This window comes from Ruditapes philippinarum, unplaced genomic scaffold (assembly GCF_026571515.1).
Source record: "Ruditapes philippinarum isolate M1 unplaced genomic scaffold, ASM2657151v2 ctg14_1_1_1_1, whole genome shotgun sequence".
NCBI classification, from domain to species: Eukaryota; Metazoa; Mollusca; class Bivalvia; order Venerida; family Veneridae; genus Ruditapes; species Ruditapes philippinarum.
The window spans coordinates 381,033-400,114 of NW_026851921.1; the positions used below are offsets into that span (position 1 = coordinate 381,033).

The 19,082-nt window shown below is 33.0% G+C and overlaps 2 protein-coding genes across 2 annotated transcripts in view; both read right to left on the reverse strand.

The window, feature by feature from the left end:
- Positions 1 to 19,082, reverse strand: part of LOC132742779 (uncharacterized) — a 90,544-nt gene that overhangs the window by 54,199 nt on the left and 17,263 nt on the right. The window lies entirely within an intron of this gene.
- Positions 5,006 to 19,082, reverse strand: part of LOC132742768 (hepatocyte growth factor receptor-like) — a 29,058-nt gene continuing 14,981 nt past the window's right edge. Inside the window, exons 8-19 of the mRNA XM_060731247.1 lie at positions 18,852 to 19,013; positions 17,902 to 17,995; positions 15,724 to 15,966; positions 14,918 to 15,067; positions 13,076 to 13,379; positions 12,383 to 12,547; positions 10,867 to 10,950; positions 9,695 to 9,879; positions 9,224 to 9,333; positions 8,373 to 8,535; positions 7,687 to 7,823; positions 5,006 to 6,558 (exon numbers count right to left, since the gene is read on the reverse strand). Coding sequence (XP_060587230.1) covers positions 6,414 to 6,558; positions 7,687 to 7,823; positions 8,373 to 8,535; positions 9,224 to 9,333; positions 9,695 to 9,879; positions 10,867 to 10,950; positions 12,383 to 12,547; positions 13,076 to 13,379; positions 14,918 to 15,067; positions 15,724 to 15,966; positions 17,902 to 17,995; positions 18,852 to 19,013 — 1,942 coding nt within the window. The 3' untranslated portion in view covers positions 5,006 to 6,413. The remainder of the gene's footprint in view (positions 6,559 to 7,686; positions 7,824 to 8,372; positions 8,536 to 9,223; positions 9,334 to 9,694; positions 9,880 to 10,866; positions 10,951 to 12,382; positions 12,548 to 13,075; positions 13,380 to 14,917; positions 15,068 to 15,723; positions 15,967 to 17,901; positions 17,996 to 18,851; positions 19,014 to 19,082) is intronic.

A 19,082-nucleotide genomic window follows, 5' to 3' on the forward strand; every position in this document is an offset into this window, starting at 1 on the left:
GCATTTTCTTGCTTTATTTGATCTCTGTATTTTCGCAGGTATACCACGATGTGCAAGAAAAGCCTGAAATTATGTTCACGGCACTCGATCTTATCAGAATAGATTTGGTTTATGATTTGAAGTGAAGCTTGAAAACTTATGATTTGGCGTGAAGCAGTTTTGAGCATTCTGGGACGACAAGTTCACCATTATGCTTAAACTTTTTGGCTAACAAAATCTGCGACATTTCATTGTGAAATCTAGCACATTTAAGTCTTCACATATCCTTAAAAAAACTTATATCTTTTCGTTATGATGATAAAATTTCTACCAAGTCAGTTAGTCTTTAAAATAAGATAACTCGTACTTTCGACAGACACTCAACAATTTGTTTAAACATATACGTATATTGCATCATTCTGTCATTCATACACTCATTTGTTCGTCCGTCCGTCCGTTGGTTGGTTCTTCATTCATTCATTCATACTAAAATTAAGATATGATTTGTATTTTCTTTAAAACATTTAAGCCTATCAACATCGCGAGTCTTTAATATCAAATGTTTAAAGCCTTATGTAGTTTGTGTTTTCTTTACCACATATAATTTTCGGAATTCAGTCCCGGTTTAAGGAAAATTCTACAAGAAGATAATCACACCATCTGATAAACCTAAGAATTCCGGGGACCCTTCACTAAATTTACACGGTTTCTTAAAGTAACAGCAAAGTTTTCGTTAAAAATATTACTTATATCGAGTAATATTCTCATTAACTTTTTATAAAAAGTGGTGAAACTGAAAGTTTCTTCTTTTTTACAAAGTTCAAGAGGGATTACTTTGTTAAAAATCACGAACCATTCGAACTTGACCTGCATATTCCTATGACATAGCAATACGTTAAATTTGACTTGAATTAGAGTAAATGAACAGAAATTGAAATTTCTTTTCCTTTCTTAAAGTTAAAGGGGCATAAAACTGTAAAAAAATCATCAAACCATGACCAAATTCGAACTTGACCTGCGCATTCCTTTTCCGTATCCATATGCCAAATTTGAGTTGAATGAGGAGATAATGATCGGAAACTGAAAATTTCATCAAGGGGCATAACTCTGTCAAAAATCGCCGGACAACTACCAAATTCGCACATGACCTGAATTTTGCTATGATCCATCTGTCAAATTTGAGCTGAATGTGTGCAACCGTTGTCAAGATAACGGAAACAGATGATGATTGAAGGACGGACGGAATGACAAAACGGGATAACACTATATGCCCCAGTCATTTCATGAGCGATTTGCTGACCTAAATTTGTCTCATCCCGGCTTTAATTGCAAAACGGATACCTACTACCAAATTTTTATTTATGACTCAATTTTGAACATTTAAAGTTTATTATGGAGAAGAATGATATTGTATTGCAAATATCAAATTAATTTTCAGAAAATATATCCCGTCTGTTCTCATCGACGATAAAGAAATGCAATACGACAAAATCTGCAGTAAAGTTTCAAGGCGCTGAACTTTAAATGAATGAATGAAAAGCATACATTACTTGCAAAAAATCGTAGTTTAACCATTTATAATATGATTTTAAAAATTGAATGTTCATTTAAGAGAGGAATAATACTTTATTTCAAATACTGACTTAGTTTCTAATAATAAAGCTCATTTGTCCTCACCGATTAAGAAAATGAATATCAAATAATTCAGCGCTTAAAAGACATACCGTAAGTGATAACGGACTTGTCGGAAATTGTTGTTCAAAGTCATAATGGTAGGCATAGCAAGAGACTTTTTTTCAAAATTTGTAATTCTATCTGGTTTTTTTAAATGGTCCATCCGGATTGATACAGCGTCAAGGTTGCCCTGGAATATTGAAAAATTGCATCACAAAACTGCAACACCCCCATTAGTTTCGAACTTACAAGAACAAGTTATAACAAGCATGCTTAGGCAACACTAGAACACATTGTCTTATGGGTAAACGATCACGTGTTTCAATGTATTTTGCATTTGATACACTTTTTTTCGGAATTTGTGGATGCTTATACGAGGGTTGTTCGGGAAGTTCTGAGAATTGTTTTATAGCACACGTTGTAGTCGGGTTAGCGTAAATATAAATATATACGCATTTATTTCAATATATACTGTACAGTATCTGAAAATATCATCATCATACACACAGAAACTAAAACATAATAAAAATAGTAAATAGCCATATAACAAACACCCGGAGCACGCCGACGTCATTTGCAACGTTATGCGACGTTAAAGTCCTTCGATCGTCGCACCTTTTCAACGTAGTCACCTGCAATTTCGATGCATTTCCTGTGTCGGCTGATACACTTATTAGTATTCCATGTACAATAGAAACTGATACGCAAAGTTCATCTGCAATAGCTCTAACAGTCGTTCTTCTGTCGCAATTTATCATGTCTTTTACTGAGTCCTTAATTGAACATGCAACAACAGACTGCCGACCGCATCTAGGTTCGTCTTCGATCGAGTTTCTTCCTTCTTTAAAACGAGCATGCCATCTATACACTGTAGCCGGACTGCATTTCTTGTATTTTCCTGTAGAATTGATCATTTTCATCGTTTCTGTGGAAGACTTTTCCAGCGCAACACAAAATTTCACGATGCTTCGCCATTCAACGTCACCTATCGACGTCATGTTGTTTACTCAGTGGCACTGGGCAACAACTTTAAAACAATGTTGATCCGTTGAGAATTTAAATAATACGTCTTAGAAACAAAAAATATAGGAGATATGACAAAATTCTCAGAACTTCCCGAACAACCCTCTTATATGACAGGTGTTTAAAAAGCGACCGAAAAATGAAGCCTTAATAGAATTTTCATCATATTTATTACGTTTTCCGTTTTCGTGGAACCAATGAGTGACCCCTATTATTGACTGAAGTTATATACAAGGTCACTTGTAATAATGATCAAATATTCGCAAACACGAAATGTTGTAGATTTCTCAAAGAGGGTATCGATATGTCGGATGCGCATCGTGTTCTTTGGATGCTCTTTCCATTAATTAGATGTAACTTGGGCATGTCGTTTATTTGTTATCGAGGCAGGTGATAGGCGTATCATTTTCATCAATATCTTTCTAATAGCAATACACCTATACGAATAAAGGTGTCGGATAAATAACCCATTTGTTTGTTATTTACTAAGAGAAAAGAAAACATAAAAAAATTGTTTATTTCCTTGACAGATACAGATAAAGTGCAGAACGAATACTTGTATTTACAACAAAAATATAAATCTTATACTCAGTTGCAAAAGAAAGCGTGCACTTGGTTACAGAGGAATTTGGTATATTTATTAAAGCAGAATATTAGCTTATATGGTATTAAAAATTTGCAGAAATGTATTGAACACACGATGGTTTATATTTAATTGAGTTTGATAAATATCAGAACTTTGGTTATGTATAAACAGCTGAGGGATGGAAAATAAAAGTTGCAGAATTGTGCTTTTATGAATCCGTTTTTGCTTTTGAATACTTGAATCTTTCAATGGAACATCATTAAAACCCAGGCAGTCTTGAACACTTTCGTTAATCCATTGATAACATTGACGTAACAGTCACGCAATCATACAAAGAGCGTTAAAAAGTCACAATTCTGCTACTTTTACCTTTCGCTCTTCCGCTATTAATACGAAACAACAATTCTAATAATTATCAAATTTCAATACAATGTAAACCAATTTGGGTCAATACAGTTCTGCAAAATTTAATATAAAATTTGCCAATATTTTGGCAGAATATACAGAATTGTCAAGAAACCAAGTGCACACTTTCTTTTGCAACTGAGTATATTTACATATATAAAACAAAACCAACTACATGTAAACAAATCTTGAAATATAAAAAAATGGACAAGAATACCATTTGAAAATTAAAGCTACACGCCTCCAGATTAGCCAAAATAATTCAATTAAATCAAACTTAAAGAAAAATCTACTAAGATTTTAAGAAAAGTAAAACGATTAAAGATTCAAGTAATAATTAACATGTTATGTGCGATTATTTTTTTGGTATTTATAACTAAATTGCTACTGCACGCGTTACTAACGCAGTAAGGAGTAATTTTACCATTTTTTATTGGTGATTAACGTGGGTTGCAATTTGCAAGTGCCATTTATAATGTGTAAATTGCTTCCTTTTTGTTACTTCACAATACCGGGTATTATACTTTTAAATACATTTTCATGAAAATTAGCATGAATCTGGAGGCGTGCTGCTTTAAAATTTATAATAATACACGCATAGCCGCATAATTTAGATTGTTTAAATATGCCATTTGTTGAAATGAACAATGATGAAGTCGATAAAAGATACATGAAAAACTAACCGTATGCAAATATAATAATGTAAAGAAAACAAATGAAAACGTTTTTCTTGGTGGCACAGAGGTGACGTGAGCACTTCTTTATTTATTTAACGACCACGAGATAAGATCGAGAGCGATATCATCTCGCTCTCATGAAATAATTTACTCGTTCCAGCGAGATATTATCTCGTTCCTAGGAGATAAATAAATGCATATGTCACATTTTGTCGTGTGTTTTTACGCCAATATTAACACGTTTTTTTTTATATTTCTCGGCGGTCGATCCACCAAACCGGCGTTCTCGGATGGAGTGATTAACATTTCTCCGCAGTTGATCGACTACTAACCCTACATTATTTCAGAATCCGCGGCAAGAGACACATGATCATTAGACTCAATGGTCGGGGATCGAACTTGAATACTTATCCGATGCTCCCACCTATTGAACTCAGCGGGTGAATATTACAAATGTCATACATGTGCCACCGAATTAATATCATGCAACAAGCAGCATTTATTTGATAGACAAGATGTCCCTGAATGTAACGCCTTGCCTAAACGAAACACAAGATCGTTACAGAGTGGCCTGACCATCTTGCGTGAATGGAAAAAACAAGTTATAGCTTCCGCACTACAGAAATAATTTACTTTATGTTTCAATACATGTGACAAGAATATACTTGTATATAAATATACCATTTACTGCATGGATCGCTTAAATAACATTATGAATTTCTGATTGTCTTAGACTGACGAAGCTAAATAGGTATCTTATTGTTCCAGAGACAACGCAGCAAAAAAATGAATATGTTGCAGGCTCGGTTTGATTGAACTTGTTTATGAACGGAAATGGTACATCTATTATGATTATCCAAATGTTGTATACTTTGTGACACCTGAGTGAAATAAAGTCGTCTGTACCCCACAAGGACCGGCTTAAGTTGAATTTGAATTCAATATTTGAAAAATGAAATAAGTATAATAATGAGTTCAAAAATATCCTCATCGTGCACATACGGCGATTATCGTGGATTATTCAATGTTGGATCATTCAGTGATGTGGCACGTTCGTGCCATTCTATATAAAGCAGTTATGGAAAAAAGTAACAAATGTTTGTGAGCTAAACGAGTTGAATTGGTGTCGGAGGTTGAAATGTTATTCCGACTTGCAGAAACATTCGAAAATTGTTGAAAATATAAAGAGGACATAAGTTACAATACCGTGCAAAGACCATATGTACATGTGCATTTACAAACAATTTTCATGAGTGATACTTCGTATTATATAATTATGTGATTATGTTAAATAATTTACATCTTGTGCCATTTTAAAGTTGCAATCCCAGCTTGCAAACACAATAATACTAGTATCATAATTTATGTACATGCCATTATTACAATAAAGAATCAGTCACACAACTTTCAAAAATAAATTCCTTTACACACCTGTAGTTAGTAAACATACATGAAATTCAGATACAGTGCACTAGCTATACGTTCTAGTTTTTTTACGACAATACAATACAGGTACTTTTCATTGTCAACAACAATATTGTTATAACTAGGGCACCAGTCATTTTTAACCCTGACTTTTCAATCCCCGAGAAATAACGACACATTGCTTTCAGATTATCGAACCCACAGTTAAGGCCCGGTACTTGGTGGAACGCCAATGGGAAAATGCCCGCTAAATACCTCCCCCCGCCCCTCGCACAGCTGGTTTGACAGATCCGTTACTATTTTGGTGTGCAAAAAAAACACAGTTTCCTTGTAGCGCGGGGACAGGCGGATATTAAATCTGGGCTCACTACCACTTGCATCTTCTATAATTCAAGTGACCGAGAGCAGACTTTTAATTGACATTTACATGTATAAGTTCTTTTTCCTTTCTGTAAACAACCTTTCTTCTCTTTATATCATTTTCCAACAGAAAATACAATGTATATGTACATTTTTTTCACAGAAAATATCAGAAAAGGGAATGAGCATAAGAAAAAAAGGTACATTTCAAGATAAAAAGATAAACCTTTGTAGATTTTACAAATATGAAAGAACGTCTTCAATCAATTTATTTTTTGATGGATTCAATAGGTTGTTTCCTCTAGCGTTTTCCTCTTCTCAGATGCTCTCTCGAGTTTTCTCAATAATTCAGGAATTCTGATAGTCAAATCTCCAAACAAAGGCCTCTCATCAGCATCCCACTTCCAGCACTGCTGCATGATGCGATACCTTTAAAACAAGAATAATTTCAGCACATAAATAATATAATGGCATTAGAATGGACTAGCTATATATACTACCCAAATATCACAATACTATTTTTGTCCACCATAGAGAGTGAGTTCTTCCATTCATTGATGAAAAGTGCAAGAGATTTCATTCGTGTATGTTTTTAAGTTTATTTATACTCGCCACCGGTTGCCCATATGGGCGAGTCCTCCAGAAGAGTATTAGTCATTTTATATTTTGGAGGATAGTGCAAGATACAGATGCAGAAAAATTCCCCAAATCCAGAAACTTCTCATGGTTACTCATACACGGGACCTCGATTTAAAGTCCAATTCGAATGTCTGATTAGTAATTTTAGTTGGCCACCCCGTGAATCGAACCCACAATGTCGAGATTACAAGTCCCGCTCTCTAACCGATTGAGCTATGCGGGCTGGCATAGAGATTTCATTCAGTGGTGGTGTTGTTGGTAGTTTTCACTCCGGATCACGTCAGTAAGCCACATTGAATTTACCAGAGCACAGTTCAACCAACGCATCGTTCCTGGGCAGGCTGTCAAGCAGTTTACCAGTACTAGTTGCCTTCACTTTCGCAAGGAGCTGAAACTTCTGTACATACCAAAGCACTTTGTCACTATTTGAAATTATTTGTTAAGTTTTAACAGAAAATTTAATAATAGTGACATATATAGTTACGATGAAGATCATGTAGATCTATTTATATAACTATTACATTTTGTATTATCTATTGAGCTGCAAGATATTTTTTAAATATTTATTTTTCAAAAAATGTCAAAAATGAATTAGTGGAACGGACATTAAATGGTACTGTATTCCAAACTTTGAATATTTGTAACAAAAAGTCCATAATTTTTGACGTGTTTTGGTAACGTTATAACAATATATATGTATGTCATTATTCATTGCTTGCCAGAAATAGTAAACAATTCAGACATATAAGATGGCGCTAGGTTGTTACAAGCTTACATAATTAAAAGTCCCAGTATGTAAATTACATCGTTCTTGAACTGTGTCCCGTAAAATAATAAATTTAAATCCAATTTCGGTACAATTATTCACACAACATATATTACATTTTCATGTTCTGATTTAAAAAAAGATTAACTTACATTTCATCCGGACAAAAGTCTGGTTTATTAAGTCGTCTGCCTTCTTTTAGATACCTCAAAATGTCCCAGTTATCAACCGTGGGATAGGGATTGACGCCCCTTGTCAGAAGTTCCCAAAGAACAATACCAAATGACCACTGATTAAAAAACAACAACAATAAAGCAATGGTGTGAGTAAATAGATATAGATTTTTCAATTTGCTTGATATTTTTTACATTCTCATTTTTCAAATCTTTAACACTCAATTGCAACATTTCGGCCCTTTCCACCAGTCTTCAGATAATTATTGATGATAGCAGAGGTGTCTCGATTGGGTTGACAATCGGAACATTTCGATGATTTTTAATAACAAAGTCTGATGGGAAGGGCGAAATCTTGCGACTAAACAAGACATACTTGCACTTGTTATAAAATAAATGTAAATGAAGGTGTCCAGAACAATACGTATATTGTTGTGATTTTCTTTGTAGATACAAAGTGCTAAGCGATCTTTTATTTATACTGGAAAAGAAGAATGTGTCATTCCTGACTACCTTTGTACTTTGTATCTGTGAACGTCATCTATGATTATCATTATATTTTAAGTTGAACTAGTTTAATACAAACCAGATATTTTACCACTGTTTTCTAATACATTTTAAAAAATATCACCATTTTTATTTTTTAGATTTTAAATCATTCTCACCACATCTGATTTATGTGTAAATAGTCCAAACTCGAGACTTTCTGGGCTCATCCATTTTACCGGAAGTTGTGCTTTCTTATCACAGGAGCTGTAGTATTCCTTTTCATAAACATCACGTGACAAGCCAAAATCAGCGACCTTCACCCTCATGTCATCATCGATCCTAACATAATGAATAAACGAACCTTACTACTTTTTTCTTATTTAAATTGTTTAATTTTTTGCTGATTCATAGTTTGTCCAGTACAAATGTACTTTTGTCAATGAAGTTGACGTGAAGAGAACGGAATGGCCAAAAAATGACGACCGTGTGTCAAACTTTGGGTTTCTATGTTACTATGAAATGTGTTTCTACATGCATGTATGTAGTTCTGGCTTCCAAAACTTTATAAGCCGTTTTTTTTAACATTTTTTATTCTATCTGATGCGGCATTAAAACCGTCCTGTCACAGTATAAAAATGGGTACGCTGAAGACCTTAAGCTAGTATTTATGCAATGCCTTACGCTAACATTACATGGGGTTAGACACATCTGTTTACTGGATTGATTTCTTCAAATGTGTCTTAGTTTATTACAGGTGAGAAAAATGATTTTAATAGATCTACTGAAAAGTTGTACAAGACAGCTTTTAGTTAAACACTTCATGAAAATTCAAAGATGTACAAATGTACCACATTTTTCAGTTAGTAATTTGTTAGTTTTTCTGCAGGCATGTAGTTAACAAATAATGATTTCCCGCAACACTACACCAGAGTCATAAATAATACCTACATGTATTTAATTAAAAAGTGTCTATGATATACTAATACTTATTTGAATTTTAAGACAGATATTAAAAAAAAATACTTACATGCAATTTCTTGCTGCCAAGTCTCGATGGACAAACTTCAGTTGTGAAAGATAGTGCATTCCATTTGCAATGTCGACTCCAAAAACTACCAATTCCTTAACCGTAGGTTTCTGTAAATTAAAGACCAAAAGACATCGGAAATATCTGGCATGATTGCTATATAATTGTTATGAATTGGTCAATTTTAATGTTGTACGAAAGCGTATAACCATATTAAAATCGTAAGTAAGAAAATTAAAGTTTCCGGTTTAATAACATCAGCTTTAATCAATAACAACGTATACTCAGTAAGTTTTTCTTAAAATGCTTGAATGATTAGTGGAAACGCACCGAAACATTGCATATGCAAGAATATCCATTGGAGACACATCCATGATTTTTTAATCATACTCTTTATCCGAAGTTTGACGAAAGTGACCAAAAAATTGCGAATGCAAGCATTAAAGATGAGAGAATGGTGTTATAACATACATTTTTGACATCTCTGATGTAAGAGAGTACATCGCCTCTATTCATAAAGGGAAGAACTACCAAAGGAAGCTTCTCTACACCAAGACATATTCCAATCAGCGCCATAACATTGTTGTGGTGAAAATCTTTCATTAGCAGGGCTTCTTTCAGGAACATGTTCACATCAAGGTCTTTAGGATTGTTTCCTGTAAAATATCAAGTACGTTTTTAGGACTGTGTCCTGAAAATTTTTAAACACCTTTCTTTAAGACTGTTTCCTGTAAAATAGCAATACATTTTCTTTAGGACTATTTCCGTGTAAATATCAAATACATTTTCTTTACGACTGTTTCCTGTAAAAAATCAACACATTTTCTTTAGGATTATTTCCTGTAACATAATAATACATTTTCTTTATGACTATTTCTGTTAAAATTTTAAATACATTCTCTTTAGGACTGTTTCCTGTAAAATATCAACACTTTTTCTTAAGAACTGTTTCTTTTAAAATTTCAATACATGTTCTTTAGGACTGTTTCCTGTAAAATATCAATACATTTTCTTCAGTACTATTTCCATTAAACTATCAAATACATTTTCTTTGCGATTATTTCCTGTAAAATATCAACACATTTTCTTTAGGGCTGTTTCCTTTAAAATATCAATACATTTTCTTTAGGACTGTTTCCTGTAAAATGTCAATACATTTTCTTTAGGACTATTTCCGTTAAAATATCAAATACATTTTCTTTACGACTGTTTCCCGTAAAATATCAATACATTTTATTAGGACTGTTTCCTTTTAATTTCAATACATTTTCTTAAGGGCTGTTTCCGTGAAAATTTCAATATATTTTCTTTAGTACTGTTTCTTTGAAAAACACCAAGACATTTCTTTATGGCTGTTGATGAAACATATATACACATCTTTGGGATTTTTATGTAAAAATAAAGACATCTTTAGAATTGTTCCTGTCCGAAGACTTCCTGCATGCCCGTCGCAATTAATTTATTTTCATAATCGGAATTATTAAAATTGAGTGAACTATTTTCACGTAATGACGTGTTCAATGACGTTGATGGGACACCGTTTTTTCGAGTTTTTGTGTTGTTTAAAATAAAAATAAAAAGGTTCTTTCGTTAAAAGATCAATTCTAACAAAACTATTACCTGTCTGTTATATGTATACTTACTGTGAAGCGTTTTGCAAGCTACAATAGTCTCAGCCTTTTCATTAGGGAGAGTGAGATAGCCTTTGTAAACACATCCGAAATGCCCTGAAATCATTATGTCATAATATATAAAGACAATTTAAAACACATGGCAAAAGAATGAAATTTTAAAAGCATTGTTGAGACAATTATTTAATGCCATTCATATGATATCGTAGAAAATTCAATCGAATCTAGATCAAGTTCACTGATGGATTAAAACTTTTAAATGTAAACTAAATCAACGTTTTGTTATATACAGCAAAGACAAACGCATTGTTTCATACAAATATTGAAATGCCAAGACACGCTTGCAAAGAAACAGTGTAATACTGTCGTTTTGAAAATGGAATGCTATCAAAGCTGTTATAAAAAAACATTTACCAAACAATATTTGAAGCTTACAATATTACCTACATCAGTGTTCAAAGAATATGTGCTTTAGAATAAATTACACAGTTGTCGTTTGTTGTTTCAGCAAAATTCATTCTGGAACATATACTTGATTTATATACATTGTAACGGTATATTTTGTACAGTGCACTACACTGTTCTTTGTTTAACTGACAGTCTTTTATCGTTTTATTAATAAATTGTCCGAAAGACAGACTAAAAACACAGGCATTTTGGCAAATACATGCTGGATTCTAATATTTAAGAAATATTATTCTTACAATATTTGTTTTATATATGTAGACAAATAAGCCATATGCATATTCCTGTGAACAGAAAGCAAAGGGATTGAGAAAATCGTGCAACAAATCAAAGGATCAAGCAGTAGGTTTTAAACTGTATACTTCAAGGAAGACCTACCTGTTCAAAGTGTTACCCGGCCCTGTTTACGATGTACATCCCAATATTTGATGTGACGTGGTTGGATATATATGCTGTTCTAATTATATGTCAGTCTGTTTTCAATGAAGCAACAATTTGCTGCTATGAAAGAATATATTTTCTTATCTTATCTTATCTGAGCAGATATAAATTAACCAATAAGAAAGCAGGAGGGGAAAAAGCAATCAGATATATATTTAATATACAATAATATTTTTTTCAATATTCAAAATTCATTAAAATATCCCATTCAACTCTCTGGCTTTTTCTAAAAAAGGTCTTTTTAAGTATGGAAAATTGCCATTTTGAGCATTCTAACATAGAAGGTTGTTTCGTATGCGATGTCTCATTTCCATTTTAGAAAAGTTTGTACTTCATATAATTAACTGCATTTGCCATCGCTGTCAGTGTTAGATCTTTTCCGATGTACAAGATTTGCCAATTAAACTTAGAAAAAAGAGCACGAAAAAACCAGACAACAAGAGCAATAAGAATTGTCTGTGGAAAAGTTGCAACATGCAGTTAAGGCATGAATGATTCATTTATTAAAGAAATTTTTTCAGAGGCAAAAAATGGAATATGGTTTAAAGGAATGAGAAAAGTTTCCATTTGTATATATTAATTGTTTAGAAAGACATTCAGTCGGAAGTGGCTGTTTATATACCTTGTCCGATTATTTCACCTAGAATGAGGCATTCGTTTGAAATGATGAGATTTTTCCGTGCAAATTGATCACGCGTATCATCGTCAATTAATGGAAGAAGCGGGTCCGTCTCTTTTACGTCGGTATTCTCGTGTGTACCTCGAATATGTATGCGCTCTTGGTAATCTGAAATGATCCCGACATGGACATATAAGATATGTAAAAGCTCTTTAAAAGTATGTAAATTATGATCTACAAGTTGAGTTGAATTTTCAAGATGTTTCAAATTCAAGCCAGTTATTCATTTATCAGAAAAGGTGATACTCTCGCGATCTTTAAAAGGACTTCGCTGAAGGTTTTTGACATAACGGGCTGAAAATAAGTTTTCGAGATTAATGTTCATTTTGAAGTAGGTCTTACAGATCATTCACTCACTCCGTTTTTCCAGAATAATTATTCAAATTGTGAAAAATGACCAAAATTGAAAAGCGTTGCAATGCTTTTCACTCACATTGGGGAAATATAACGCAAAAATACAATTTCCAATTTATTTCTTAGTATATTTCTCATTCATCTTTTGCATATATATCTTTCACTTTGAAGTGGCTCAACTGATCTATGTAAAAAAAAAATGTTTTGGGGCATTTAGATATGAGTGGAGTTCCTTAAAGTTTTAAATTGTAGTCTTGCCATATCACCTAAGTTTTTTGTTACCGTTTTGCCTGTTCTGTATGGCGTCAGACTGATGGCTTTCAGACAGACCATCCAGTGTAAGTATATTGCTGTCTCGACGGTAATGTACGTTGTAAGGTTCATCCATAGATAAAAGACGCTTCTTTCTTTGTTTTCTTATTACCAAGATAAAGACCACAAAGGCAACAAATCCCACAATGACTCCGCCGGTGACAAACATGTTTGCGAAATAGTCGTCACTTTTGTTCGTAGAAATACTGGTGCTCGGGAGCGGCTTCTGGAATGCAACTGTGCCTAAGTCGTACGTCCGATATCCAATGTCACACTTTGGTGAAAAAACAAAAGTATAGTTCCACTATGGTTCAATAATAAACAGAAATATAATGTAGCATGATTATTACACCTTCACAAAGTACTGCAATCAGAAACTCGGTAGGCAAATTTTTTTGTTTTTTTTGTTTTTGTTTTTCTTCTTCTTTTTTGTTTTGTTTTTGGAAGGGAATGCGTATGATGGTTTCATACGTTTACCACATAAAGTACACGTTCTTCTCAAGTAAAGTAATTGGTCCTACAAGTACAGTAATTGGTCGACCATTTCTCAGCAGAAGGTAATCGCGGTAAATAAAACAACTGGTGTTCATGCAAAATTGACCGTAAGACATGATGAGCAACAAGACATTGTATGTATGATAAGACAAAATAATTTTCCTTATCATATGAAACAATATCACCTCAATTTTCATTTTGCCCTACACATAACGCAAAATGTGCAAGATCTTCCGCGTTGCTATGGAACAAACGTATTGTTAAAATGCCTTTTTTATAGTATATGCTTAAAGGCACATCATGTCTCAGTAATAAAATACTATTTTTCGTGTGACAAAAAGGCAACCTTATGATTAACAATGCTTTAATATATATTTTATTGCATGTTAGATGCATAATTCATGAAGAAAACGGCGTTGAATGTGAAATGATTTGTCATAAAAGTAGCAAAACGGAAACAAATCGTTATTTTTGTGTTCCATACATACTACTTAACAAGAAAAAATTTACTAATGAGTAATCACTGATACTAGCGAATACTAAATATGTTAAACCTAAAGGACTGTTGCTGATCAATATAAAGATATCTTTTGTGGCACCTGAGGTGGAAAGTCGCCATGTGACTGTTATACTGTCGGTAACTTGGACCTTAAAGGCACATCATGCCTCAGAAACATTTTTTACTTCTATAGAAAAAGCGAACATGAATTTTTAAAATGAGCCGTGTCATGACAAAACCAACATAATGGGTTTGCGACCAGCATGGATCAAGACCAGCCTGCGCATCCGCGCATTCTGATCAGGATCCATGCTATTCGCTATCAGTTTCTCTACTTGTTCTAGGGTTTGAAAGCGAACAACATGGATCCTGATCAGACTGCGCGGATGCGCAGGCTGATCTGGATCCATGCTGGTCGCAAACGCACTATGTTGGTTTTGTCGTGACACGGCTCAAATGTTTCATGGTTTAAGAGAAATGTTAGATGCGTGTAACCTGAATAAAGTAGCGATAAATATGAATATTGTGTCGCAAATATAGCATAATGTAAGTAATGTAGTATTTTGACTTCCATACATTACAATATACTTATTCACTATATAACGTACTCATTGCCAAAAAAGAAAAGATACACAAAAACACATGGAAAAAATGGTTCAACTAACCAAAGAGTAACTTTTTCTGGATACATTTGTACTACAAAAATACACCAAAATTAAAAAGCTTTTGAGAAATAAAAATTGAAGCATTTTTAAGGCATAATGAGCTTATAACCAAGATAATATTATGATTTGACAAAAACCCTACAGGAAGTGTACCTTAACACGTTCCTTAAGTCCGTCTGTAACCTCCATATGGTGAATCATCAAACACGATATGCCGTTCTCATGAACATTTTCTACGATGCACTTGGTTGACCCTACTAAAATTGCAACGTCATCTTTACCTATCCCTTCTAGAGACGACCCCTTTAGAAGGAAAAAATGTATTAATTAGATGTTTTTTTATTACATGCTTTTCGGTGGTTTATAGAAATATATCAGTGATATAAAACTGATAATTTCACTGTTTTAAACAGTGAAGTTATAATTTCACTGTTTTGAATTTAAGCCCCTTACGTTGTTACAGTGAAATACCAGCGTGCACAGTACTTGGAACCAACTTAATGACGTGACGTCGTAAATAACGTCACGTTGTATTAATATTTGACCAGTGCGCTTTTCATTTAGTATTAGGTTTAATGTCTTTTTAAAACGTTTCTTTGCATATAATAAAAAGATAATTTGTTTAGTTTAGTGTAAGATGGAAATATATTTCACCTTGTGAACACCAAAAGTTCATATTTCACTCGTGGCTGCGCCACTCGTGAAATATACCTTTTGGTGCTCACTCGGTGAAATATATTTCTATCTTAAACTGAAATAAACAAATATCCTCTATATATTTTTACAAGCCTGTGGCGTTAAGACCGATAGAAAATTATCGTGGTGTGAAAAAATTGCATACAATTATTATATTTTATTCACTAGATAGGGATTCTGATTTAAAAATGCCAACCGACAACATTGCAAGTTCTAATTCCATGTCATTAATGCTAATTCAATAAATCACAATAAACACAAACCTTAAACTCTAATTTAGTAAGATTCGTGCCAGCCGGAAATGGAAGAACCGTGTCCGTCTGATCCATAAATGGATCCTTAACTATACGAACTGGATGTGTGCGTATTGTGATTACTTTGCCATATGTATTATTCAAAGATGGTACTGCTATATATGGGAGGTTATTCCAGCTATCAAGGGCTGAGGTTTTACACAACATCAAGGCAGTGTCGTTTTCGTAAGAAATTTTGCAGTAACTTTCATTCTGTAAATTCAAAAGTATAATTATGTATTATGTACTTGAAAATGAAATATTGAGAAATATTGATGAAAACAAGATTGCATTTGTGAAAAATGCTATGCCACCGCATTTATACAAAACTAAATAGTAATGTCGGAACACAATTTTTTGTTTCTATATAATTGAAGATTGCCATAATGCATAGATCACTGACCTATTTAATTTTTATTATCAAATTAGTGGTTAAATCTATTGTTATTCAAATAAAAAATCAGAGTAGGAATCTATCAATGCATTTGAGTCTTGTGAATTTGGTGGTGAAGTTCATATTTCACATTGCCTAAATTCCATGACTGTACATCAAAGGACAACACAGTAAGACACTTTGTCAAAATCTAGGCCAGCTGATATCAAAGTTCACTTTACATCTTAATCTGTGCACATGGTTCAAATTTCATAGCTGGCATTAGCTATATATACATATACATATAAGGAAAACTATTGCCTCTGGGCTAGGGAAATTTTAACACTAGGGGCATAATTCAAACAACTTTGGTAGAGGACCCATAGATGATATTATATACAAAATATCAAAGCTCAAAGCCTTGTACCTTCAGACAAGATCCTATATGACATAGTGACTGAAAATTAATCACCCCCAGGGCGGGGCCAATTTTGACCCCATGGCTATAATTTGAACAATTTTGCTAGAGGTTCACTACACAATGTTTCATGCAAAATATCTAATCTCTAGCCTTTGTTAATTTAGAGGAAATGGTTTTTTAATTTTTTACTATATACATATAAGGAAAACCTATGACCCCTGGGGCGGGGCTAATTTTGACACTAGAGGCAAAATTTGAACAACTTTGGTAGAGTACCTATAGATGATATCATATACCAAATATCAAAGCTCTAAGCCTTGTACCTTCAGACAATAAGATTTTTTTAAAATTTTACTATATGTACATAGTGAAAATCAATGACCCCCGGGGCAGGGTCAATTTTGACCCTAGGGCTATAATTTGAACAATCTTGGTAGAGGTTCACTACACAATGTTTCATGCAAATGTCTTAATTACCTCTAGCCTTTGTCAATTTCAAGAAGATGATTTTTTAAGTTTTTATTATATTTAAAGACACACAAGGCCTAGAGCATAGATATTTTGCATAAGGCATTGTCTGGTAGACCTCTAACAAGTTTGTTCAAATTATAGCCCTGGGGTGAAAATTGGCCCGCCCATGGGGTCATTGATTTTCACTATATGTACATAATTATACTAAAAACTTAAAATACCATCTTGTCTGAAGGTACCAGGCTTTAAGTTTTGATATTTGGTATATGATATCATCTATAGATACTCTACCAAATTTGTTCAAATTTTGCATCTAGTGTCAAAATTAGCCCCGCCCCGTGGGTCATAGGTTTTCCTTAAATTTATTCTTATAATTCCTTTTGGTTGCCATGGCAACCAAATTTCTACATGGAATGAAATTATTTGAACAACTTTGGAAGCCCTTCACCCAAGGATCAATCCTGCCAAGTTTTGTTGAAATAGGACTAGTGGTTTTTCACAAGAAGATTTTTTAAGTTCACTATATAATCTATAGAACACACAAACATACATACAAACACACACACAGGTGAATCGCTAGATGCCACCGCAACGCAGATGCTGCGGTGGCATAAAAATGAGTATTTTAATTTCCGTATTTTCACTGTAAATAAAAAATGTTGAAACATTTTATGCCTTACAAATGTTACGTCACGTCACCTCATTTTATGCTATATTATGTGATCAAGATATGGAAAGTTAAATGTCAACGAAGAAATTTGCCATATTTAATGTAAATTTATATTAAGATTACAGATTTTTTCACCGAGATATCTTAGTATTTTCTAAATTTCACATATATTACAGATGTATATTTACTTTTAGATGAAAATGTTATATTTACCATAGATGTACTATTGTTGTTCTCTAGGTTAAGTTTACACTTACTTCCAAAACCTTCCAGGTACTTTCCTGTCAATGTCAGTGTTACCCCACCACTGAGGAGATGAAGAAAGTAATGAGAACATGGTTATAAATTATTCTGAAAGGTTCATAATCAGCCTTTAGTGAAACTACATGTTCATATTTTGATAGGTATATGCGAATATGTGACTTCATTATTTATTTTTATCATATCAGATATTGCTGGAACGCTCTGTATGTTGTAATTAAGGTTGTTACCACACATGTATATAATTATTCTTCTAAAACAATTTTTAAACATCGAAGAATATGTAAAATATGTACTGCAAATATTTGTCCACATTATATGTAATCATTAAAATATATGCATTAATTTCTTATTGAAAATTTTTACTTAGACTTTAAAGAAAATGAATTTCTAATTACCTCCCTTTATTAACATGAAATGTAAATTTGATAATATCTTTATAAATAATGCTGTTTTGGAACTTACACTATTGACAAATCTTAATTTGAGCATCATATTTATGATATAAAACCATAAAAATTCTGTTATAGGGTCTTTGATTATTGTTTTACATGAAAGAGATGTCGTTTAAATTTTGTAATTCTTTGACCAAATTAATGGAGCTCCACTGAAATCCTAAAGCCTAAAAACATAACATTTGAAATTCTTTCATAGAACTGGGACACTTTAAACGGCAAAAAATATAAAAGATAATAATGAAATATACTTGGAGTTGAATTAAAAATAGATTTTTTATCTAAATATTAGAAACTGTAACGGCTATACATAAGGTATGAAACGTGATATTTGGATTATAGATGACAATAACTTATTGCTTATAAGATATAATCCAATTTATCATTACATTGCCACAATAACTGAGGAGCAAATTTATACAACAGGAGCTAAAAGGAATGATTTACCTTACAATAGAAGAGTTAGGGCGGATATCAATGATCTCCGGTTCAGGCGTGTAAGTTATGTTAGGTCCGTATACCCGTCCATTGTCCACCTCATAAACTACGGTATAATTTCCGGTCATATTAAAACTCGGCGCACAGCATGTAACCTCGTTCTTGCTTATCCTTCAAATATACAGACGATTATCAAATTTAGCCTTTTCAAAAGCTTGAAATTACAAATAATTGGTGATA